Genomic DNA, 26,958 nt, shown 5'->3' on the forward strand with positions numbered 1-26,958 from the left:
TACTGCTCGTCTAATGATAGGGGATCAGTACCACTCTACTCAGCAAAATCTGTCCTTCTGGGTCCCTAAAAGGAATGTAAAGTAAGTCTATCATAAGCAATGCTAATATGGTATCCAAATTCTAGTAAAAGCTGTTTCCATGTTCTTATTTTTGTCTGAGTTTCAAGTGACTGACAAAAGCTCATATATACACAAATGTAAACATGCACATGTATTCTCTCTTTTCAGAGTAACATTATAAATTATTATGAGATACCAAACACAAATTGGCAGGCCCCTAGTATTCTTGAAAGACACTACATGTATGTAGCTATGTAACAAATGATCTTACAAAAAGTCTATCCTGTTTATTTTGAAATTCATCATGCTCACAAATAGAAAGATAATGGTAGGTTTCTGGCACTACATTATTGAGCTGCTTCCTGTCTAAGTTCTACACTTGCTTATCAACTGGTGATTCACGCAGTTAATCCTATTTAATGACTCACTCTGTGGAAGAATGCTAAGAATTAATAAATTTAAAAGTTGTGTAAATGAGTGAAAATGTGTACATTCTTTTAATTACAGTTACAAATGTTATGGAAATAAGTGAGCATAACATAAGAACACAGATTTAGGAATATGACCACCTTTTGTTTATGTTATACTCTAAGGGGCTTAAACTATTTTGAAGGATAGCAGGATTGAGAAAAGTAAGCTGTTCATTTTTGATAAGTGATTTTAGGTAATCACGATACATATAATAAATTCTACCCTCTGTTGCCCAAACAGTATCTAATGACATGAAAAAAGATGGTATACTTTCAAAAAATAGGTAACTTTCCCATTTAAAATCTTAAATATATTCAGGTCAAATATTAAACTAAAAAATCATAATACATTCTTCTCAGTATTCATACTGCATATATAACAATGATTAGCACAATGTATAAGTTTATAAATACATCTTCCTGGTTTTATGTATTTTTAAAAATTTTAAGTTTGCCCCACGAAAAATAACAAAATACAGTGAATTAACAGAGTTTTACAATATTTCCCTAGCTAGAGAATGTCAAGGGAAATGAACTTTCACCATGTACAGATTATTAATTACCTGGTTTAAGAGATCTTCTACTTTCTTCTGCCATGAATCTCTTGCTGCGTTTTTCTCTCGCTCTTTCAACTGCAAAAGTTGAGACATTGCTGACTTCTTATCCTCTTCATGTTGAAGCCTTAACTCTTCACGAAGTTTAGAACACTCTTGCCTAAAATAAAACAAACGCATTTACTTTGTAAAGAGAATTGTTCCTCTCACTGACTGTAATAGAGTCCACGGGTTTTTTAAGTGCTTAATTAATCCTCTTCAAAAGTCTATGACGCTGAGTAAAAGCAGATTATTTACTTAAGGGCTGTAAAGTAAACTGGTAACTTACCCCAATATCACTGATGTATCAATTTATTAACAGCAGAATAGGTACCAGAACAAATAAGTCTTCTGATTTCAGGTTAGTTTTCTGCCTATTTTATATTCAAGGAAATGCAAAAAGTAAATCTGAATTCGAACAGAAAAAAAATCCAATTTCTTTGTCTCTAATCACAGGAAATTTCAATTTAAAATACTGCTACTATGTCTTTAACAATAGGATAATATGAGTTATACAAGAGAAAAACTTTCTTGTATGTCTTTATTGCGAAGATTACAGAACAGAAAATGTACCTAAGATTTTCAGTCCACTTGATTTCTAAGTCATGGGCCATTTTGTCCACTTTGAGCTTCTCGTCTTCTTTCATGGCAGCAATTGTTTCTTCATGCTGTTGCCTTTCTTGTTCTAGCTCACCCTGAAGAATAAAAACTTTTCAATGAAGACTAAACTTCAAAAACAAACACTGCTGGTTATTTTAAGTAAGAGCTTGTATTAAAACTTTTAATTTTAAATACTTACAGCCCAATAATTGATAATGCTATCTGTGAAAATGACTCAAGATTTTCTGAAAATAAAATATGTAAAACAAATTTTATATTTTAAATGTTCTTGTCTAAACTGTATTTTGTTAAGGCTTATATTACAAATTATTTAAATACTTTAAAGTCAGCATTAATCATCTTAATTATACTTTACATGTATTAAGTATCTAATGGTAGATTGATCATCCAATTACCTTCACCTGTACACCCATTACATAGACAGATATGTTATTCAAATTCACTCATACTCATATTCGAAAGTATGTTACTTGCTCAGAACTTAAGTATATAGCTGTATCTAACTGACACGATAAAAATAAGTATGCAGAATTTAGGCTACTGTTTTTATTATGTAACTTCAAACTAATTGCCCATGTGTTTGGTGTTATGGTAATATGTGGCAATATATACAAGATTCCCGGAGATTAGCATGAATCAAGTGGCTCTGTGGAGCCTGGGGATAGAGGTGACCTGTTTGGACAACAGTGGCATCCATCAGCCCCTGCCAGCAGAGCAGCTGCTCTCGGGGCACAAGGCAGAAGAGGAGCAGATGATGGTCTATCTTCCTGTTATCACAATGACCCTTTCGAGATCACCCATTTGCTGATGACATGTGGTGTGGCAGTTTTTGAAGGGTATACCCAGATTAATGAGAAAAAAGCAAGCCAATGTTGAAATTGCCATTCTACATTGTTGGCCTGGCTACTAAGCAGTAAGTTTTGAAAACTGAAGGCAGCCATCTTAGCCAACTGTTCTTTTCAGTAAGTGTTCTGCCTCTAGTAACTTCTGTATTTTCCACCAAAGGCAACATTAAATGGAGGAGATTGCTTAAAAAGTATTTCTTTTCCTCAATGCAAAGTACATCATTAGACATTATTGGGGTAGAGGAAAAGAGGTCCAAAAAAGAAAAAAAAACACTTGGTCTTACGGAGCTTACACAGAGTCATGGTAAACTAGGATGCAGCATCTATATTTTCTCAGTTAAAATTCTGCCCAGCAGAACAGAAAATAAACAACTGATAGAGTTTTGCTTAAAATGTTTATTATTTTCTACTACTGGACAGAAGTACAATGTAAATATGAAAAAAGACTTGAAAGAAATGAAACTGAATCACTAAGCCCAAAACTCAGTGCCAGGACAGCAGGGGGAAAGGCAACCAGGATAAAATACCTTAAAGTCAGGAACTGGGTGCGCACCAAGGCAAGAGAGAACCTCCATTATACCATATAAACACAACCTATATTCAACTAAAATTCATTAGAAATATTTTGACTGTTTACTTTTAAATATATTTGTATGACCTTAAAATACCATTTTCCTTTCATTTTTTGACAATGGAAAAAACACGTCTTAACATAGTTCGGTCATCCAGTTCAGTTTCACACCATAGAATGCTACCATCGAGATTATAGTCAATATATTTGGCATCACAGAAATTAAATCTATCAAGTTGTGTATTATACTAGCTTTAAATTCCAATTATTTCTTATTATATATTAAAACTGTCATATCACACAGCCACTGGAGAAAGGTAAACGTAAGGAAATGAAGATTTGAGGAAAATGAAGTAATTTATTGTCACATAATTCAAAATGGAAGATAATAAATATTCAATGCACACAGAATATAATTATATCATAGATAAAATACAAATATAATTATTTTCACTAAAGTGCCCTTGTTTATATGCTTTTGAAATGTCACCAATTCTAAACTAAAGAAAATTTGAAATAATATTAGTAAAAGGCAATATTTACTGAGTGTTTGCTATTTTGCTAAGCACTGTGCTGTAAATGGTTTATCTCATTTAATTATTACAATAGTGCTGTGAAGAGTGTTATTACCCCCCCACCCCTCCTTCATTGTGCAGATGTGGAAGGTGAGGCTTTGCCCAAAGTTACACACTATGTGGAGGATTCAGAATTTACATACAACCAACCTGACTTCAGCGCCTATAGTCTAAACCATCTCTCTGAAGGAAAAGATTAAAAACTCCCCGGGTACGACACACCCAGTTTTATGGATTATTTTTCTCTACTATCTAAGAAAATCTAAATCTTTGCTGTGCTTCATGAGAGTGGAAGAAAAAAGGCAGAGTCTTTCTGAAATCTGCAGACACAGAGAAGCACTTACTTGCTGTATATGAGAGTTCTAACTCTTACCAGTAAAAGAACTGCACATTCCAATTGTTATGGGTTGAACTGTGTCCCCTAAAAGATACATTGAAGTCCTACCCTCCCAGTACCTCAGAATGTGACTTTATTCGGAAATAGGGTCAGTACAGATGTATTAAGTTTAGATGATGTCAAACTGGAGTAGAGTGAGCCCTTGTTCCAATATGACTGGTATCCTTTTAAGATGTGAAGATAGGCAGAGACGGAAATTATGCTGCCGAATGCCAAGGAATGCCTGGTGCTACCAGAAGCTGGAAAATACAAGGATGGATCTTCCCTTAGAGTTTAGGAAGGAACATAGTTGTGCCAACACCTTGATTTTGGACTTCTAGCCTCCAGAGCTATGAGAGAATAAATTTCCGTTGTTTTAAATTCCCCAGTTTGTAGTATTTTGTTATGGTAGTTCTAAGAACTAATACACTAATTATATACAATGTGCTGCTTAAATAGCTGTAGGTCAAATGGCTAAATTATATTTCTATTTTGCTGCTGTTTAGATTATAGTAGAATTATGAAATTACCTCCACATTTAATAGAGCATCCTTGGTCTCCTTTAGGCTGTCTTTAGTCAAATCAAGCTCATTCTGAAGCCTTTCCTGGGAGTCCTGAAGACTAGCAATAAGTCCTTCTGCAGAGCCAAGACCTTGTTCACTTTTCCTTACCAGATCTTGGAGGCGGCCAATCTGTAAGTAAATAGGGTACTTTTAATATACTTCATTGTAATAGAACAGCAAAATAGTCTTACAATTTCTTCCTATTTTATTTGGTTGTAATTTTACTGAATGGACAATTTCCTGATTAATTTGGAAAAAGCACTCAAATAACCATGACAGTTTTCTTCTGTTGTGTTTTGAAAAGACTTTCATATTTAAGATTTTCTTTTTTCAAGACAACCATGTAGAGGAATAGACATACCTTTGTCTAACAAAGAGAATTCCTAGTTCTACCATATAATAAAATACCTATAAGAAGCTGAAGCAAGATAAAGATTATATAAAAGAGTAAAACAAAATTTTAGATAAAAATATCTTAAAAACCGTTCTTTAAAATTTAATCATATATTTCATTTGAGTCTCTATCTCCTATTTGCAAAGGGGATAAATTTAGGTCAATATTGATAAGCTGGTAAACGTATTATAAACCAGAGTAAGTTGTGATTCCTGTGTTTCCATACAAAATTTGTCTCATGAAATCTTTAAGAGTTGAATTTATACACTCTTGAAATTAGGAGCTAACAGACAATTGTTGATTAAGCATAACCCTACTGTAAAGTTACAAATACTAAAATACATACATGAAATATTTCAAATTATTTAGGACAATGCTACAAAGTAAAAACCTCATTCTTACAAAATGGCCTAGCCTATGAAATTTCTACAAAAATTAAAATTGATAATTTAAAAATAATACCTATTTCTCCTTGGAAATACAGACATTACAAAAAAAAAATTCTCCTTCAATCCTTCTCTGACCCACTATTCCCTCCCCGGGTGTACAACCTTCTGGTCCCCTCTCCATGCAGGTATATGCTCTGCAATACTGGTGGTGGTAGTATTTTATCTTGTTGGTGTCTCTAAAGGAATGCTAATCTCATAAGATAATTAGGGGAGCTACATATCTTTTCCGTGCTCTGAAGTATTTTCACAGGAAAAGAATCACCTGTTTCTTGAAAGTTTGGTAAAATTCTTCCATAAACTAAATTATAAAGAATGCTATTCTAGGGCTGGGCGCAGTGGCTCATGCCTGTAATCCCAGCACTTTGGGAGGCCGAGGCAGGTGGATCATCTGGGGTCAGGAGTTCAAGACCAGCCTGGCCAACATGGCGAAACCCCATCTCTACTAAAAATACAAAAAGTAGCCAGGCGTGGTGGCGCACCACTGTAATCCCAGCTACCTGAGAGGCTGAGGCAGGAGAATTGCTTGAATCTGGGAGGCAGAGGTTGCAGTGAGCGAGATTGCGCCACTGCACTCCAGCCTGGCAACAGAGGGAGACTCCACCTCAAGAAAACAAACAAACAAACAAAAAGAATAGTATTCTAGTAACAATGTAAAGAATTCAAAGAGAAGGCCTATTAAGGCCATTACAAATCTAATTAGAGATAGAATATTTAAATAAGCAAAAACTTCAAACTTCTGCAAAGTTAAATGTAACAAAATGTAAAAAGCAAAGTAAGTGTTGAACATAACTGATCAGTTGTTTTCTTAAATACAATAAAAATGGATACTTGGAGAAAACACCTATTGTCTCCCAATAACAAAATCTCCTTATGGCATTTGGGGCATCTACTCACATTCTTTATCGGTTCATGTGGTCTTAGTAAGCACTCAACTTAAACTCCAGAATGAAGTGCTTCATTGAAGTGTAAACCAGTAACGTCATCTCATTTTGTTGGTATGGGGATTGGTTCGGGGCAGGCACATGGTTTAAGCTTATCTAGTCACAGTGATCTCAGGACTTTAAAAGGAGCTCCTAGAAAAGGTTTTTTGCCAGCTGCACACACACCTCAGGGAATATATGATTGAAGCATGAAGTCAACCCAGAGAACAAACCCAATTTAAGAGAAAAAGAAAAGCTGAGTTCTATTGTCACAATTTCAGTTCTGAATCTAGTCTTGCCTGATGCTAACATTATCCTTGGACTTTACAGTCACATGAGTCAATTAAATTTTCTTTTTCTTTAGGCTAGTTTGAGCTAGGATTTCTGTCATTTGCAATAGAAATCAATACTCAGATTCTCCTTATTAATGTACAAACTGAGGGAATACAGTAAGTAGAAACCTCCTCCTGATATATCCATCTATCTGTATTTGTTCTTCTCTAATCCATTCTCCTTGCAATACCAGAGTGAGTTTTTTATAAATTACAAATACGGACATGAGCATAAGCCCCACCCACTGCGCAAGCATCCACATATTTGCACTTAGCATCTTTCAACTGTTTTCCACTGCCCTTAGGATAACTTTTGAAATCTTTCATGGGGCTTACAAGACCTCCACGCATAGCCCCTGCTGATATCTCCAGCCTCAGCACGGCATCCCTTCTTCTTGGTCTTTATATACTCATTGAGAGAAAGAGTAGCACTAGGGTTAAGAATTGAATTCTGAAAGCATACTACCTGAAATGGAATTCTGACTTTATCTACTTATTATGTGCTGACGTGGGCAAGTTATTTAACTTTTCTGTGCCTTAGGAACTGGTATCTACTGCACAGGGTTGCTGTGAGGATTAAAGGAGAGAACAGTGTAAAGAAGAGGCTATATAAAACAAAGTCTGGGACTCAGTAAGCATTAAATATTAATTATTATAGTTGCTATCACACTCCATTTTTTCTGGTGATATGGCTTGGCCGTGTCCCCACCCAAATCTCATCTTGAATTGTAACTCCCACAATTCCCATATGTTAAGGGAGGAACCCAGTGGGAGGTGACCGAGTTATGGGTTGTGTCTTTCCTGCACTGTTCTTGTGATAGTGAATGAGTCTCATGAGATCTGATGGTTTTTTAAAATGGGAGTTTCCCTGCACAAGCTCTCTTTTTGCCTGCTGCCATCCATGTAAGATGTGACTTGCTCCTCCTTGTCTTCTGCCATGACTGAGGACTCCCTAGCCACGTGAAACTGTGAGTCCAATTAAACCTCTTTCTTTTGTAAATTGCCCAGCCTCAGGTATGTCTTTATCAGCAGCATGAAACAGACTAATACAACTGGTATTCTTACAATTCCTAGAGATTTCTCATGCCTCAGGGCCTTTGCATAAGCTTTCTTAAATTTATTATTTTGACAAGCCCTTGTTAATTACTTACCACCCTTTGTAATATGCATCAAACTTGTATTTACTTGTTTTTGTGTCTGTCTCTCCATAGTAGTGGGCACCATGTCTGACTGACTTATCACTGAAACCACAGTGTGTAACAGTGCTTTGGTACCTAATAGCCACTCAATGTTTATTAAATAAATGAATGAATGAGTCAATTACAGAAAAAATTCATATATACTTACTAGCAATTAAGAATAAAATCTCTAACATCTTGGAATGAAGGTATTTAACTCCTAGAAGGACCCTAAATGCCTTCATTTTCTTGACCTTGGATTGTACCAAGGCAGTTGCTAGGCCATGTATGCCTCTAAGCAGGAAAAAGGCAATACCCCTCAGTGTGGAAGCAGTCCCAGAACATGGAAAGAGAAGCAAACAAAACTTGTGTGAACTAGGAAAAGACTCCCTTTATTCTAGGCAGACAGACTTCTGAGAAAATTTAAGTTTTTCTATACTTCTTCTACTACAAACAGTGCTGAAATTTTGTCAGCAATCCGTAATTATCTGCGTAGGTTAAATACACAAAAATGAAATTGTTGCATTAAAGCCTTTCTTTAAGGCTTTCTATGTGCCAATAAATCCCTTTCCAGGAAAATTATACCATTTTGTATCCCCATCAGCAGTTTCTGAGTGCTTATTTCTTTACCCTTATTAACAAGGCATGGTCTCAATTTTTTTTATCATTGTTAATTTTATGGTAATGGAATGGCATCTCATTGATTTCATTTCCAGTTCTTAAATTATACGAAACAATTTTTTTTTCATGTTCATCTTTAGCTTGTAAAAAGATAATCTGGGTGTCTGTATTTTTCTTACTGTTTTGTAAATACTCTTAAAGTGTTAAAGACATGAATTCTTTGTTGGTCAATCTGTCAATCTCTTACTTCATCTCTCCCAGTTTTTCCTCTTTCTAAATTTTGCTTATGGTGTGTTTTGATATAAAGAAGTTTTAGCTTTAACTGTACAAATATTCTATGTTTCGATTCATAACTTTGTTATCATGATCAAAAAGCTTTCTTTGTCCTCAGGTTTGTTATTTTTGTTTTCATATTTTATTTATATTCATATCCATGATTTTCATATTATAGTCCAATCCTTAACCCACCTGGAACTTTGCTGATATGAGGTTGAAGAAGAGCTGTAACTTCCCTCTTTTCTCCTCTTTCATTTATATCTAGTCTTAAAAGAGCAATGTCACAGACTGTAATTCAGATTAAACCTATTGATTCTAGCTACCATCCTCAGTTTCTGTTGAAATTGTAGAAAAAGAGGCAGTATAGAGAATAATAAGCTATTTTTTGGCAAAAGGGCAGAGAACTCTCTTTTGTTCTTTTCCTATGTGGTGATATTTTGTTTTGCTTCTCCCCACAACAGCACCTTAATGTTTTTGACAGTAAATTTTAACTGGTGGAACATAACCAGAGTGTCATGAAAAATTCAACATCAATTAAAGTTTTTAAATTATTTTTATTCTAGATATTTTACCTTCATGAGACTCACCTACCTATACAACGTCACCAGAATAAGTTATTATTATTAATATCTATAACATAGGCAACAGGTCTAAAGAATTCTTGCCTCTTGATTGGCTGTATTCAGCTTGTCTTCCAGTACTTCCTTTAGGTTTTCTAGCTCTTGTTGAAGCTGATTTTTATCCTCTTCTAGGTTTAGTTTCTCTTTGTTATGTTGTTCTTCCAATTCCTTAGAAAAAGAAATTTTTAAAAAATTACAAAATTGCAAGTATTATATACTTCGAAGACTCCAAGAACAAGACTATTCTGTTTTGTATTCTGAAACTTTGCTCTTCAAATTGGCCTTACCCTTAATTAACAATATCTGAGTTAACAGTGACACCCATAGTGGCTTAGATTCTATCATTCTGACTCATTTACAATGTAGTTATAAGTTTTTTTGTTTTTTTTTGTTTGTTTGTTTGGTTTTTTTGAGACAGAGTCTCACTTAGTCGCCCAGGCTGGAGTGCAGTGGCGCGATCTCGGCTCACTGCAAGCTCCGCCTCCCGGGTTCACGCCATTCTCCTGCCTCAGCCTCCCGAGTAGCTGGGACTACAGGCGCCCGCCACTTCGCCCGGCTAATTTTTTGCATTTTTAGTAGAGACGGGGTTTCACCATGTTAGCCAGGATGGTCTCGATCTCCTGACCTCGTGATCCGCCCGCCTCGGCCTCCCAAAGTGCTGGGATTACAGGCGTGAGCCACCGCGCCCGGCTAGTTATAAGTTTTTAAATGGTGAGAGCATGTGACTGGACTAGATCAAGCTGAAGTCAAAAAACAGAAAATGTCAGATACAAAATTCTAATTAGGTCTTGAATTCAAAAAAATTTTTCCCTCAAATTCTTTTATGTTCACATAAAAAATGAAATCCAGTAACACTTCTACAAATCAGTGGTCTAGCGCTGGAACATAGTAGAGAATGAGCAAGTACAAAATGAAGGCAAATGAAAGAGCAAAACGGGTAAAACTGATAATTACTGAAGACCACTTACTATTTGCCAGGCATGCTACTTAACACTTGGGTAACAAAGGCAATAAGATATGGAGCCTGCCCTTAATAAGCTCATGGTATCAAGCAATTAAATAACATTAACTAAATTAGACATGCATAGGGAGTATGGGAGTATATGGAAGGGGGACTAATAATGTCTAGGTTGGCAGGGAAACCTTTAGAGAGAAAGCAATCCTTAAGCATGGTTTGAAGGAAGAAAAGGCGATGGAGCAGGAGGGGAACATCGCATTCTGGGCATGGGAAAAAGCATGTGCTAACCACCATGAAGGCACAAAAGAGCAGAGTATGCTATATGCAGTTCAATATTTCTACAGTGTAAAATGAGAAGAAGAATAAATAAGGTTCAGTGTCAGAGGACCCCAAAACAAATCCGAGTTTGATGATTTACATTCACAGGTATAGTCACACTCACGGCTGTGATTACAGTACAGGACTCAAAGCACACACCACAAAGGAAGAAGGCACATGGGGTGAAGTCTGCCAGAAACAGGTACAAAGTTTCCAAGAGCCCTCTCACACAGGACACGCTTAATACCTCCAGACGCCTGTGACAACTTGTGTGAAATGTTGTCCTTATACAAGACAGGCTGAATACTTCCAGCAACCTGTGACAACTTGTATGAAATGTTGTCTACTAGGAAAGCTCATGAGAGACTTAATACCCAGGTTTTTTATCGGCGACTGATCATACAGGTACCATCTTCCTGTCACATGTCAAAATTCCAGATTCCCAGAAGGAAAGCAGGTGTTCAGCATAAACCACACTGTTTGCGTGGTTAGGCCACAGCTTAGGCCAGTGAGTCATTCTTATTAGGGAATAGGGGGATCCCTCCAGAAATCCAACTTCCCAGATGCCAGCCAAGGGCCAACTTGCCTTTTTAAGGATGGTAGCCTCAAGTCTCCTATGTTAACAGTTTTCTGCATGGGTTCTCTGTACATTCACTCTCAGTTGTGGTGGGTCAACCACAGTTATGGGCAATACAACCCTTTTTGATAACTGAATAATAAGAAAAGAGAAGTCATCTTCACCTAAATGTTCCTTAAGAGAGAATCTGATACTGGAGGAAGACTATTCTGGAAGGAGGCTGGTTTCAGCTTAGGTTCAGACATGAGGTAGACAGGCAAGAGAGGAAGAAAGAGCAAGTGATACACAAGTTACTCTGATAAAAACAAAAAGAAGGGTAGAAATAAGGCTGCAATAAGGTGGTGAATATGTTCACATATCAGAAATTTCATGTCATCTGTCTTATGGCAACCATATTTTAAAGAAAGACTTTAAGAAATTTAAGTAGTTTAAGGCAGGTGCTAGAAAATTAAAATTTAATCAGGTGAGGGGATAATGAGGAGTAAAGTAATGAGGTAAAAATGACATTGGTGAAAGATGCCTTGATTCTAGCACTTATAACTTAATAGAGAGGAATGAAGGCTAAAGGCAGGACATATGCAATTTATTCCAATAAGAAAGAAGGTGGTTAAGGTGAAAATGAATGTAGAAATGAAAAATAATACCAAAAGATAGCTAGGAAAGAGAGTACAGAAGAAGCAGTTACCACAGAACACTTTTCTGTAAAACTCTGAACATGTGATACAGGCAACCAGAATTGCTGAGCATGTACATGCCTCATATAACTAATGCTGTGCAAACTGGCTCTGGAATAGTGACCTGGCACACAGAATACTACCGTCAGAGTCTTGAGAAATAATGTGTCATTAACTTTTGTCTCTGGCTACATAAACATATAGTAATAAGTTGAGAAAGAAATAACATTCTAACAGGAAGTTTTATTTGAATTTTAAATTAAGTTTAGGTCTTAAATATTTTTCCCAGCTAGTCATGTCACAAAAGGAAAGTACACTGAGGCAGATGTCAATTCATATCCTATCTCTTCTTAATAGTGTTGTGGCTCTGAGGAAATCATCAAGGTTTATGTAACCTATTTTACCATCTATATAATAAAAATAACTTTAATCTCCAAGTCATAAGTATTAAGGTATATATGAGAAAGCTCTTTGTAAACTGTAAAGTACCATTCGTGAAATATATAACAACCATCATTACTAAATGCCTACATGATGGTATTTAGATGCCTGGGGTTTGACAGATCTGGAACCTGAGTTCGAGGCTGGAGTCTTACCGGTTGCATGTGCTTGAGCACATTCCCTCTTCAGTAAAATGAGTACAGAAATCAAACCAATAATGTGTCATAAGAGTTAAATTTTTTAAAAGACGCACAACAGTACTGTATATAGTAAGAAGTACTAATAACTAACTTTTATCATCATGTGCTAGAACATGGCTCGGTACTCAACACTTTATCTGACTTAATCCTCAAAGGAACATTTTAAGATGGATCATATCTTCTGTCAGATGAGGAGCCTGAGGCATAGCTTTTGGGGCCCAAAGTAATACAGCTAATAAGCAAAGAGCTCAGTGTAAGGCCAAGGTCTGTCAGATACTTTGCTTTTCCTACTCTGCAATTCTGTCTGTCATATATTACTATTAGCAAGCTGAATACTTAATTGAGGAAGAAACAAACAAAATAAAACATAAATCATTTTCTCAAGGAAGAAAACTAACTACGAGAGAATATGTACTTTCAACTAGTTGAGCCTTCCTGAAGAGCACACCTATTAGATTGTCTCATGAAGAGACAGTTCAAGAACAAAAACAGTGTTTCTATTATGGCTTATATGAAGTAGCAATGTCTCATATCAATTCAATAAGCTATATCCCATATCAAGAACTATCAGGTATGTTACTCTTTGAACCATGACTTCAAGAATGATTACAAGACAGCAGTCATCAAAATGAAGGAAATCAGCCGAGTGCAGTAGCTCACGCTTGTAATTCCAGCACTTTGTGAGGCTAAGGCAGGAGGATCACTTGAGGTCAGGAGTTCGAGACCAGCCTGGCCAACATGGTGAAACCCTGTTTGTACTAAAAATACAAAAATTAGCCAGGTGTACTGGCATGCACCTGTAGTCCCAGCTACTCAGGAGGCTGAGGCAGGAGAGTTGTTTGAACCTGGGAGGCGGAGGTTGCAATGAGCCGAGACTGCGCCACTGCACTGCACTCCAGCCTGAGAGACAGAGCAAGACTCTGTCTCAAAAAAAAAAAGAAGCAAATCATTGCTCTACAATATAGGTCACACTGGACTATTACAGAAATCTCATCAATTTACAATGCAATGATAAATTAAATTTTTACTCACCATTTGCAGTTTTTTCTTATCCCTAATTGCATTACTGTGGACAGCTTCAATTGCCATATGGTGCTTCCAAGCTAATTCTTCCAAAGTCTTAGAATGGGCCTCGTTTAATTGAGTCACCTCCTCTTCCAATCTATTTTGCAGGTTTTTAAGTTCCCTTTCATAATATTCTTGCTGAGTTCTCTTTGCTTCACTTACTTTCTAAAATTAAAACAGACAAAGATCAATAACTGGTACCTGCTTTTTTCATTACTGCTATTAGGGTAATTTGAATACCCTATAAATATGGAAGCTTGAATAAACTGAGTGCTGTGGGATCCAGACTACGAAACATGAGAATAAATCATTAGTGTTCTCAGAAAGTGACAGGTGAGCCTACACAAAATCAAAAATTTTAAAGCAAGAGATAAAATAGACTATTATTATATTAGACCAAATGTGAGTTAATACATCTGCAAGCTTAAGAGTAAAGGGCTTCCTTTTATGTCAAAATAGTACACAAAATGGCTTACCAGTTAACCCACTCAAAGGATATCACTCAATATAATTTTGAATGCCAATCAAGTACCTTTTGGGCATTCACAGTTCTAATAATGAAAAAAAGTCAAAAGACTGTGGCAATATAGTTTTATAAGTTCTATGAAAAAGGGATGTTGACACAGGTTTGCATTTTTTTGTCCCCACCAAATCTCATGTTGAAATGTGACCTCCAATGTTGGAAGTGTGACTAGTGGGAGGTGTCTGCATCATGGGGGTGAATCCCATATGAATAGCTTGGTGCTGTCCTTGCAATGATGAGTGAGCTCTCACTCTATGAGTTCACGTGAGATCTGGTTGTTTAAAGGAGGCTGGCACCTCCTTCCTCTTTCTTGCTCCCTCTCTTGTCCTGCAACATGCTGGCTCCCCTTCTCCTTCCACCATGATTGTAAGCTGCCTGAGGCCTCACCAGAAGCAGATGCCAGTAGTACATTTCATGCACAGCCTGCAGAACTGCAAGCCAAATATCCTTCTTCTCTTTATGAATTACCCAGTCTCAGGTATTCCCTTACAGCAATGCAAAACAAACTAAAGCAGATGTATATCCTGTGTTATGAGAGTATATTAGAAGGGTGCCTAACTTGGATGGGGTGGGAAAGCGTGTGTGTGTGTGTGTGTGTGTGTGTGTGTCAGAGAGAGAGAGACAAAGACAGAGACAGAGAGGTATCAGGGAAGGCTTTTCAGAAGAGAAAGCGTCTGAGCTGGTGATGACATTTCTCATTTAACTCTTACAACAAGCCCAGAGGAGATTAATGATAAGAAAATGTCAAGCCTAGGTCTGGTGTCAAAAGCCTACATTCATAACCATTTCTACTGTTGTGCAGCACTGGAAAGATGATAAGTAGCTAACCAGATGGCAAAGTTTAGGGAGACAGAAAGTCAGTGCAGCTAAGCAGTCTGGATAGAACACAGGACACAAGGTGATAAAATGGTGACAGACGGGGCTCAGAAGTAGGCAGGAATAAAATAATGAGAAGGGGTCTTTTACACTAAGAACTCTGAATTTTCTTCTGAAGAACTGATAAATCACTGAAGTTTAAGTAAATGATATACTTTTTAAAACAATCATCTTGGAAGCAGGCTGGTGAGCCAACTGAAATCAGAGATTGCTGCTAGACAGTTGTCCAGGCAAGCAATTAACACGTGCCTAAACTTCAGATCTATAAATGGGTATGAGCAGGGGAGGATGGAATAAAAATATATTAAGGGAGTAGAACCAACAGGACTCTGTAACAGATAAAGGGGTTGAGAAAACAGTAATCAAGAATGACTTTCAGGTTTTTTATTTAGCAACTAGATAGACAGTGGTGCTACTGGTTGAAATAAGGAGTAAAAGAAACTTAGTACTTTTGAAAGGAGAAAGTTCTAGGCATGGTAACTTGATGTTTGTGAAAAACATAAATGGAGATATCTAGTGGAAAGGATATAAGGACTTAAATTCAGAGAAAATGTCTGGTCTGGACCTAAAGATTTAGAAGCTATCCCTGAATAAGTGACAGTTGATGTTACTGGAATGAATGAGTACATAGAATGAGATGAAAATACTGGAAAATCAATGGTAAGGGAACAGATGGAGGAGGGAAGTTCACAAAGAATACTGTAAGGCCAAGGAGGTAGGAGAAAAATGTGAAAGAATGTGAAATAAGAGATGAGAGATTATAAATCAGTGGTTAGTAGGTACCATGGTAAGATATGATCCACCAAGTCCACCAATCAGGATGTCACTGAGGGCTGAGGCAAAAGCAAATTCTGTGGACTGATGGTCAGAGAGGACTGCACCAGGTTAAGGAATTAATGGAAGTAAATAAAGAGCAAAGAGAATAGACATTTTCAAAATACTTAGACGTTGAGGGAAAGAAAAAGAAGAGGATGTCCAAAAACTCCCACTGGTATTGTGGGCATCTGAAAAACTGGAATATATATTCAGCAATTACTCTATAAATGATGTCTCACTTGTTAAACTAGAAATTCAATATGTTGGTATACATTTTCAGAGCTTGAAGCTTGTCATATTTTCAGTTCTACAGAAATTTCCTATGTGTATATGCAGTAATATATTTCATTAATAGAAAACAAACATGATTAACTATAAGTATATACTCCACTGAAATAAGAGTTTATTCAATTTCTGGCTTGAAATAGGTTGAAATGTCTTAAGTTTTTATATTATATAGATTGTTATCCACATATTTTGAACATACACACAGTATAGGATAGTCTAGCTGTATACCCATTTCCTCAAAATTAGAACCAAAAATAACCACTAAAGTAGGAAATAGCAAGGAATACTCCAAATACTTCAAATCTGAAAAAGAGGAAAATTGAACTCTTTTGGGGGGGAATGGAGTGTCCATTACTTTTTACCTTCTCCAGTTCTAGAATCTGTTGCTTCTGCTCTTCATCCAGACTTTGGGTTTTGCTTTGCAAAAAAGCTCTTTCCTCTTCAAGTTGAGATAATCTCTCATTGGCTCTCGTTTTTTCTGATTCTAAATCTTTAATCGTAACTTCTTGGGTCATTTGAGTTGCTTGAAGCATTCCAATATGACCTATCCCCCCCAAAAGAAAATCCCTTCAATTTAAAAATCAGTTGTACTATGAGATAAACAGTTTATATTTAATAACACAACTGTACTTTATACTTAAGTAAAATAAACGGTCTATATGTACAAATTTTCCTTTTGTTTCTTCACTACATAAAATGGAAATACGTATATGAAAATACTTATTCGCATATTAGAAAAAAATAAAATGCCATTTTCACATGATTAATGTTGCTTCCTGCACCTCGCACCGTTTTACTGCTTTTTTTTTTTGAAGACTGCAAGCTAAACAGGTTGAAATAGGCGCAACTCCTCGGGGTTTCATGAGAAAGTCTCCTGGGAATAAAAGAAGGAGGGAGAGGATGCACTGACTGATACTGTGGGGTCAAATGAGTGATTTGTTCTTTTCTCATCTCTTTATTATTAAATTCTAACATAAAGAGGAAAAAATCTGTATGTAGGAAACAAAGATGGCAGATAGCAGTTTGGTTGAAACTGAATTTGTTTCAGGCAAGAGGCCAGATAAAGACCTAAAGTGGAGCCTGTAATCCCAGCTACTTGGGAGGCTGAGGTGGGAGGATTGTTTGAGCCCAGGAGTTCAAGGTTGCAGTGAACTATGACTGCACCTGTAACAGTCACTGCACTATGGCCTGCAACATGGCAAGACCTCGTCTCCAAATAAAAACAACCAACCAACCAAAAACTAAGGTGGTATAAGACACAGATAAAGACAGCAAGGTTATGAAAGAATCTTTTAAATGACAGCAAAAAGCAGGGAACGTGGAGAAAAATCAGGAGAGAGACAGAGAGATGAAGAGTGAGTAAAGAAAAAGGTCTCATAGAAAGGATAGTTTAAGGCAGAGGTCCTCAAAGTACCCGGGACCAGCATCACCTGCATGACCTGGGAACTCTGGTTAGAAATGTGACCCACCCCAGACCTACTGAATCAGAAACTCTGAGGGTGGGGCCCAGCATCTGTAGTTTCACAAACCCTTCAGGTCATTCCAATGTGCACTAAAGGTTATTAAAAACAACCATTTTAGAGGAAGGAAAATCTGAGATTCACTGATAAGCCAATCAAAATCAAACGAGATCCTCAAAGAACCAGCTCAAACAGCCTTCCTGGGCACACTAAACACTTAGACAAAATATAACTTCAGAACTGACACAAGTCACCCACCTCCTCCAGTAATGGCTGTGAAACAGCATACCAGCCACTCAAGAAATACGCAAGTCAGCTTTAGTATATAAAAATGAACCTTAGTAACAAGCCCTAAGAAACGAACTGCTATAATTTACATATAGTTCAATTAATTTAAACACTTTAAAATGTATATTTTTTCAGTGAGGCCTCATCTTTAAAAAAGTTAGCCCGTGGCATACCTAGAGTCCCAGCTACTGGGGAGGTTAAGGTGAGAGGACTACTTAAGCCCAGGAGTTTGAGGCTGCAGTGAGCTATGATCATGCTACTGCACTCTAGCCTGAGCAACAGAGCAAGATCCCATCTCTAAAAACTAAACAAATGCTGGCATGGTGGCTCATACCTGAAATCTCAGCACTTTGGGAGGCCAAGGTGGGAGGACTGCTAGAGCCCAGGAGTTTGAGACCACTCTAGGCAACATGGCAAGACCCCGTCTTTACAAAAAATTAAAAAATTAGCCAGCCAAGGTTGCGCATGTCTGTGGTCCCAGCTACTCAGGAAGCTGAAGTGGGAGGATCACTTGAGCCCAGGAGGTCCAGGCTACAGTGAGTTGTTTTCATGCCACTGCACTCCAGCCTAGGTGACAGAACAAGACTTTGTCTCAAAAAAATAAATAAAATAAATAAATATATATGTACGTGTGTGTGTGTGTGTGTGTGTGTATATATATATATATATATTTTTTGGAACGGAGTCTCGCTCTGTCACCCAGGCTGGAGTGCGGTGGTGTGATCTCCGCTCACTGCCAGCTCTGCTGCCTCCCAGGTTCAGGCTATTCTCCTGCCTCAGCCTCCCGAGTAGCTGGGACTACAGGCGCCCACCACAACGCCCGGCTAATTTTTTTGTATTTTTAGTAGAGACGCGGTTTCACCATGTTAGCCAGGATGGTCTCAATCTCCTGATCTTGTGATCCGCCGGCCTCGGCCTCCCAAACTGCTGGGATTACAGGTGTGAGCCACCGCGCCCAGACAATAAAATGTATGTTTTTAAAGGACAACACCTCTTGAAAAGTGTGCTTCATTTTTCTTTCTTTTCTTTTTTTTTTTTTTTTTTGATATACTCTTGCTCTGTTGCTCAGGCCGAAGTACACTGGCACAATCTTGGCTCACTGCAACCTCTGCCACCAGGTTCAAGTTATTCTCATGCCTCAGTCTCCTAAGTAGCTGGAATTACAAGCATGCACCACCATGCCCAGCTAATTTTTGTTATTTTTAGTAGAGATGGGGTTTTGCCATGTTGGCCAGGCTGGTCTCCAACTTCCGGCCGCAAGTGATCTGCCCACCTTGGCCTCCCAAAGCACTGGGATTACAGGTGTAAGCCACCACGCCCAGCCTGTTTTTCTTTCAGTGACTAATTTATTGGTATTTTACCTGCTAACTCTCAAGTTTTCTATAAAAATATATTCCTAAAAATAAAAAAAAGTTATTTGTGTATCTTATAAGTAATTAGTAAGATATTGAGTCCTTTAACATATTTACAGTTTAAGTAGTTTTAAAATATTAGAAGAAAAAAAATGCTACCTTAAATTAACATTTAAGTGTTGGGGCCGGACATGGTGGCTCATGCCTGTAATCCCAGCACTCTGGGAGGCCGAGGCGGGGGTACTGCCTGAGCTCAGGAGTTCGAGACCAGACTGGGCAACACAGTGAAACTCCATCTCTACTAAAAATACAGAAAAATTAGCCAGGCGTGGCAGCGTGTGCCTGTAGTCCCAGCTACTCAAGGCTGAGGCAGGAGACCTGCTTGAATCCAGGAGACAGAGGTTGCAGTGAGCCGAGATTGCGCCACTGCACTCCAGTCCAGGTGACAGAGCAAGACTGTCTCCAAAAAAAAAAAAAAAAAAAGGGTTGTGTTGGTTTTAGCTAAGCATTACATCAAAAACTGTGGTCAGACATACTAGCTTTGAGGACAAGATCTGAAGCTTGCTGTTGTAAACGTTCTCTGGCAGCTGCTAGCTCACTTTCCACTTCTTTGTGCTTGCTTAATAGGGCCATTTCTCCCTCCTTGGCATCATCAAGCTGTTTTTGAAGACCCTAAGAAAGATTAAATAGCCATTATTAAAATGCAGGAATAATACTAATTCATTTAAATTATAAGAGTCAGTTTTCTCCTATTAGAAGTCATACTAAAGTATATACCAATTTTTAAATCTGTAAGTATTGGTGACTTACAACTTGATATTTTCATAAGCCACATGACCCAATCAGAAAAGGCTATTCTACACTTTCTAATCCATTCTAATGTCGCACAGATATTAAAAACATAGCAACGAAATTTTCTAAGCCAACAAAACAAAACTTGTGGACTTCCAGCATTTTTGCCCCCAGACTTGTGCAATACCCCTATTAAATTCAGGTTTAGAAAGTAACCTGAATTACTTTCTAATTGAGTTGAGGACATGCAACTTTGTGCAGAAGCCCAGCATGTCCAACGCATAGTGACCATGTCTAGAGAAGTCGAAGAGATTAGAAGGGAATTTGAAGAAAAACTGTGGAGCTTTGGACAGCTTCAAGTACAGTTTGAAAAATTTCTCGATCAGTGTCTAAATATCAGCTAGCAGACAAACCATTATTAGAGAAAGGAAAAGAAAAAAAATGCATTTAAACTTTAAGCCCAATATTAAAATCCTTTTGTAAATAATTAGCAATATTTTCCCCCAGAAACGGTATTATCTCGCTAAGCTCACTCACCCAGGCTGGTTTCTAACACCTGGCCTGACGCGATCCTCCTGCCTGGACCCCCCAAAGTGCTGGGATTACAGGTGTGTACCACTGTGCCCAGTCAATAATTAACAAGGTTTTAAGCTTGTCTTTTTGGGCCCCTAATATCTGAAATTCTGAAATAACAACTACAGGGTAATATAAATTATCCTGTCATTGATTTTTCTTACAGAGAAAAAGCAGGAAAATTAAAAAAAAAAAAAAGTCTAAGTGGTGTGAAGCCACTGATTCTAAGTGGGTCAGACTGCCCTCTAGCCTACAAAATACATATATTTAAAAGAAAAAAAAATCCATGTGTTGAATATAATATTCTTTACTTACCTGAACATTGTTCTCTGCTGTGGCAAGTGCCGTCTGAAGCTTTTGGCATTTGTCAAGAAGACTTCCAGCTTCATCCTGTACCATCTGTAACTCTGTCTTTAATTTTCCTATGGTTTTTCGTAAAATTGCTTCTTGTCCCTGAAATTCTTTTCTAAGATCAGCTTCCTTTTCTTTGCTGGCCTGGAGGCTTTCTGCTGTAAAAAGCTGTGACCTTTTCAAAGTGTCAAGCTCACGCTCATAAAAGGACTGAGCTTTATTCAACTTGCCTTCATAATCCTCAATTAGTTTCTTCTGTTCAAGTCTTAGCTCCTCAAGCGTTTTGTTTAAGGACTCCACCTCCATTCTGTGTAGTTCCTCTGCCTTCTCTTGCCCTTTATTTACTGAGGCACTGTGATCCTGCTGTGACTTCAATAGCTCTTGTATCTCCCGTCTGTGAGCAGTCCGCAGGTCTTCCAATGCCAATCGTTTGTCTTTTTCAAACTGTACCTGAAGCTGTCCAAAGCTCCGTAATTTTTCTTCAAATTTCCTTCTAATCTCTTCGACTTCTCTAGACATGGTCACTATGCGTTGCACATGCTGGGCTTCTGCACAAAGTTGCATGTCCTCAACTCTGTGCTTATAAGCTTCAAATTCTGTCAAAGCCTGCTGCTTCATTTTTATGTGATCTTCTAATGATGCTTCTAAAACTTGAATCTTTCTTCTAAGGTCTAGCTCCTCTGTTACTTTGCTTTTATACTGCAATATTTTTTCTCTTGTTTCTGCAAGAATTTGTTGAATTTCTTCTTCATGAGCATCTTTGAGGGCTTGAATTGCAGATTCATGCTCATCATTTTTAGTGTTTAAAGCATATATTACCTGCATGGTTTTGAATAAGAAGGGAGAAGAATTGTGAATCCATATTATTTTCTAACTTGAAGTTAATTCTTTCATTTGGATTGACATTTTTCTATGCAACACAATATTGGCCACGGCTAATGTTAAATACAGAAACTTGACGCAATTGTTTTTGTACTCAGAGAATTGATTTGCTTAGCAAATTTCTATCAGCACAATCTTAAGATTTGTATTTAAAGCCTTTTTAGTTATAATTTTAAAGCATTCAATTTAAGACTGTTTTTTACTACAAATGAAACAGTGAGGAGGAAATGGACAAAGGAGGCAATTGGCCTAAAAGAAAGGAGTTCTCGTATGTCCCAATCTAGCTTAACAGGGACTGTGAAGGGGTGTTCAGGAGAAAAAGCCTTATAGTAAGACTCTGCCCTATGTTGGTGTCCTAGAGATATGAGAGGCTTCACATGAGGAGAAGTCCTAGGCCCTAAGTCTTCCCAAAAGCCTTTTATCTTTGTAACGGCCTGTTTAAATATTTTAAATTTTAAAATTTCCTTTTCCAATTCCCCTACAGTTTGCTTTTAAAGTTGATCCTCTTCTCTCTTCAAGTTTCTAGTGATCTCTTTATAAAACCCAATTTGTACTTTTTCTCTTCATAATTCAAATGCCATAGTTTTTACTCATTGGCTAATTCTCTCTCTGCCTCCAAGCAACCCAATTCCTTAAGCCAGTGTTTTGAGTACAGGTCTTTATTTTCATTTTAGTTTCTAGGTTTTAATGATTTCACTGAGATGTCCCAACTTTAATTTCAAATGACAACATATTCCCTCTACGGTAACACTCTCCTTCCTTCCCTCTGTTCCTTGGACGCCCTCCATCATACCACTGTGGTCACACGGTGAAATATTCATGACTGTTATTTAAGGCTTAGAGATGTGTCCACTTTCTTTCCCCTGAAGCGAAAAGAAGTAAACACTATACAATCAAAAAATCCAGCAGCTAAAAATCAGTGTCTGGAGATTTGCTCATTTTAATGTGATATTACTCTGACTTTAGAAATGAATTCCAGCATCAGACACCAAAAACTGCAGTTATGATGGAAAAGTGTTGTCATTTTTTGTAGAGAAATTATTCATGCAGCCTGAGGCAACTGTGGCGGACTGGCTGGCTCTCCAAATACCACAGTAACTCCAGATCCTACTTGCTAAAGATAGGCTGTCACTCTCTGGGACTGCAGTTGTGCTTGCAGAAGAAACAAGAAGCCTGCCTCACCACAGGCGCGTCGCTTTCTCCACACAGGGCTTTGTCTTCCAGATCCAGTGGCCCTGTCCATATACTCGCTTGCTCTGCCATCATACCGAAGGCAAAAAGATTGAGAGATGGCAGGAACCCATCTGTCTTGCCATGCTATCCCTTTTTGCAAAGTCTACAGGAAAAAATGTGAACAGGAGTACCTATTCACATTCTGTTTTTTAAAAAACCCTAATTTCAAATTCCAAATTATGTCCCCAATAAGTTAACACAGATCCCAAGGAGGACTCCTTCATTTACACACTTACACGTAAAGGTAGCCTATAAGCCAAGAAAGCTTCCTATTCCCATCCTCTTGGGTTACATCCGCCCACCAAGTCAAATGGTCATAAAAGACTGAAAGGATCTCTGATATAACAAGGGTACCAAAAATAAAATTCTAAGCCCCCCAACCGATTAAATGGACCCACCTCTTAGCCAAGTAGACCCCAAAGAAAACTGAAAAACTAGTTTAGGCCATGACTGAAAGGGAGGGGTCAGACATGCCTCATTATGGATTGCACATGCTGGGCTTTTCTGCACTCTACACTTCGGAGTTTAGACACAACTGACTGATGTTAACATTAAAACAGAGATCATAAGACTGACAAAACAGACTCTTCATAGCAATAAAATACCAAATTCCAAACAACATTATGTGATGCTATACGAAGAGTTACGTTAGAGTTTGGTATTTTATTGCAGGCCCTGAAGAAAATCAAAGTATTTTCCCCTAAAATTTTTTTGTTTGACATTCCATATTCTGAAATGGCCCTGTAAAGCTGCCTCCTGTAAACTAAATTTGTGTTCTGTAGGGAATCTCCTTCCCATACTAGGTTTTCTCCAGAGAGCATGACACCCTTTAAGGTCTGATAAGAGACATTTACCACCTATTCCCTCTGAGGCCTGTTACCTAGAGGTTTCATCTATATGACAAGAACCTTGGCTTCCACAACCCCCTTATCTAACTAAACTCAAGCATTTCTTTATGTTGAATTCAACTCTTTAGTCAGGGCTTACCTCTTTCAACAAATTGCCAATCAGGAAATCTTTGAAGCCACCTATGACCTAAAATCCTCTCACGCCCACCTAGAGATGTCCCACTTTCCAGGCTGAACATTATATATACTGATTCATGTCTTTGCCTGTAACTTCTGTCTCCCTACAATGTATAAAACCAAGTTGTAACCTTGGGCACATGTTCTCAAGACTCCCTGAGGCTGTGTCACAGACCATGGTCCTTAAGTTTGGCAAAATAAACCACTAAATTGATTGAGACCTGTCTCACATACTTTTTGGTTTACATAAGAACTATATATTTGTTCTCTGCCCCCAGTTCCTGACTGTTAGGCAGGGACCCAGACCCGACATGGCGGCGCCACTCGGTGTAGCAGGCCCTTTGTTCGAGCAAGCCCTGTGTTTCAAGACTTCCCTCCCTCTTTGAACACACCCTCAGACTTACATACATCAGAGATTCCAGCTGGGCAGTCACACTCCCCCATGACCTGCAGCTCACTTGCATTCCACAAGTTCGTAAACAGCAGTTTCGGTTGACAGTTTCCAAAGACCCCTTCCTCATGACCCTTACTCAACTCCTGCCCTAGTAGTTTCAAGACCTCCCAGGCTCTGTTTGCACAACCAGCTTCCCTACCTCTCAGGCTATAAGAAGCCCCTACCCTCCTCCCTCAGCGCGACTTCCTCGGCCCACACCTTTGGACCGAGGAACCTCGCCCACAAGCCCTAATAAAAGGCTATTCTCACTGCCATTTGCCTTGTGTCTTCGTTCCCGGTTTGGCTCCAGCCTCAGTTTACCCTTACATTTGGTGCCGAAACCTGGGAGGAGACCCCCCCAACCCGGACCCCTGCCAGGTCAGGCAGGCTCTCCTCTCCCCGAGCCAGGACCTCCTTTCCGAGCCGGGAGCTGTTTCACCAAATCCAAGACTCAATTCGATCACTGCTGGGTAAATTTCCCCCCATCCTGAAGGCTCCCTCCGGGAGTCCCTGTCCAAAACACGTGGCTGCGTCAGGGGCTCTCTCCGGTTAGCTGTGACCTCGGCACCGGGGACTAGGAGACGTCCAACCTCCCCGGAAGCCACTGTACCCCGCACTCCGTGTGGCAGTGAGAGGACACTCCCATTGCCTCCGGACTGCCCGCCTTGAGACCTTGGGAATTACCCAGTCCAAACCAAACTGAAAATCCCCTCTGAGGTGCCTCTTGGCTTATTTCCAGACTTTAAGTCTCAGCCAAGACCTAAAACAAAAGCGGCTCATTTTCTTCTGCATAGTGGCGTGACCACAGTATAAATTAGATAATCAGTCTCAGTAGCCTGCAGAAGGCACTTTGGACTTTAACATTCTCGCAGATCTGACCAACTTCTGTAAGAGACTAGGCAAATGGTCCGAGATACCCTATGTTCAGGCCTTCTAGGACTTGCGTTCTTGCCCAGACCTCTGTGCCCGATGTTCATTGGCCCAGGTCCTGCTCGTGAAATCTACTCCCTCAGCCAAGGAGAAGGACAACTCTTCCTCCTTCTCTGAGCCTCCTGACGCTCTTTCTCTGCCTCCTCTTCGGTCCTCCACTCAACCCCCTCCTTATCCTAACGCCTCATTGTCCCCATCCTCGTCGGCGCCACCCCTTCCCTCTACCCCTTCTGTGTCCCCACCAAACGTGACAGATCTTGCCTCTCCTACCTCCACCTCCTCCCCTTCCTCACCTGTCTCAGCCCATACTCGGTCCAGGACCGACCTCCTGTGTCCCTTACAAGAGGTGACAGGTGCCAAAGGAGTAGTCCGGGTCCATGTGCTGTTTTCACTGGCAGACCTGTGAAGATTGAAGAGCGTGTAGGCTCTTTCTCGGCCAACTCCACTCAGTATTTCAAAAAGTTCAGATACCTGTGCCAGGCATATGACCTCACCTGGCATGATCCCCATGTCGTTATGACCTCAACCCTGTCCCCTGAGGAACGGGAGCATATCCTAGCGGCAACCAGGCAGCACGCTGACCAGGTTCATTAACTGACCACGCCATGCCAGTCGGCACCAAGGCAGTGCCCTCAGCCAAGCCCAACTAGGACTAGCAGGTTGGTCAGGCAGGTCGCCGCCACTGAGATATGATGGTCCAGTGCCTTCTTGCTGGCATGCAGGCAGCCTCTAACAAATCAGTCAACTTTAACAAACTAAAAGAGGTAGCCCAAGGTGCAGATGAAAATCCAGCCGTTTTTCTTAACCGGCTGACTGAGGCACTTATTCAGTACACCCACCTTGACCCTGCCTCCCCTGCAGGAGGAACCGTCTTGGCCTCATATTTCATTTCTCAGTCGGCCCCTGATATCCAAAAAAAAATTTAAAAAGGCGGAGCACGGCCCTCAAACTCCCATCCAGGATTTAGTCAAACTGGCGTTCAAGGTCTACAACTCCAGGGAGGAAGCAGCTGAGGCCCAACGACAGGCCAGGCTAAAACAGAAGGTACAACTCCAAACCCAGGCCTTGGTAGCAGCCCTGAGGCCGGCCAGCTTCAGGAGCTCCCAGAAAGGAGGTACTACCCAAGCGCCATCTGGTGCCTGCTTCAAGTGTGGCAACGACGGCCACTGAGCCAAGCAGTGCCCCAACCCAAAGGAGCCTTCCTTTAGTGGCCCCAGCCACCCCTCCACTGTCACAGTCATGGGAATTGATGGCACTCCCTCCACCTACCGCCAGTCTCCTCCTCTGTCTTGCTGCTTGGATGGCTCCCTCTTCTCACACTCATTTCTTATCATTCCTTCATGCCCAGTCCCCTTGTTAGGACGAGATCTCCTCTCCAAGCTAGGGCCTCAGTTCATTTCCGGCTCAACCCCTCCCCACACCTCGCGTTCCTCTTCCCC

General features: G+C 39.3%; 1 protein-coding gene across 3 annotated transcripts in view; it reads right to left on the bottom strand.

Moving 5' to 3' along the window:
• Window positions 1–26,958, bottom strand: part of FAM184A (family with sequence similarity 184 member A) — a 207,036-nt gene that overhangs the window by 41,799 nt on the left and 138,279 nt on the right. For all 3 annotated transcript variants that reach the window (XM_025382575.1, XM_025382574.1, XM_025382573.1), the window contains exons 2-9: window positions 20,981–21,835; window positions 19,837–19,972; window positions 16,563–16,744; window positions 13,665–13,862; window positions 9,510–9,632; window positions 4,642–4,803; window positions 1,697–1,818; window positions 1,094–1,244 (exon numbers count right to left, since the gene is read on the bottom strand). In XM_025382575.1, the coding sequence (XP_025238360.1) occupies window positions 1,094–1,244; window positions 1,697–1,818; window positions 4,642–4,803; window positions 9,510–9,632; window positions 13,665–13,862; window positions 16,563–16,744; window positions 19,837–19,972; window positions 20,981–21,634 (1,728 nt within the window). In that variant the 5' untranslated portion in view covers window positions 21,635–21,835. The remainder of the gene's footprint in view (window positions 1–1,093; window positions 1,245–1,696; window positions 1,819–4,641; window positions 4,804–9,509; window positions 9,633–13,664; window positions 13,863–16,562; window positions 16,745–19,836; window positions 19,973–20,980; window positions 21,836–26,958) is intronic.

The sequence above is a fragment of the Theropithecus gelada genome, chromosome 4, assembly GCF_003255815.1.
Source record: "Theropithecus gelada isolate Dixy chromosome 4, Tgel_1.0, whole genome shotgun sequence".
Classification (NCBI taxonomy): domain Eukaryota; kingdom Metazoa; phylum Chordata; class Mammalia; order Primates; family Cercopithecidae; genus Theropithecus; species Theropithecus gelada.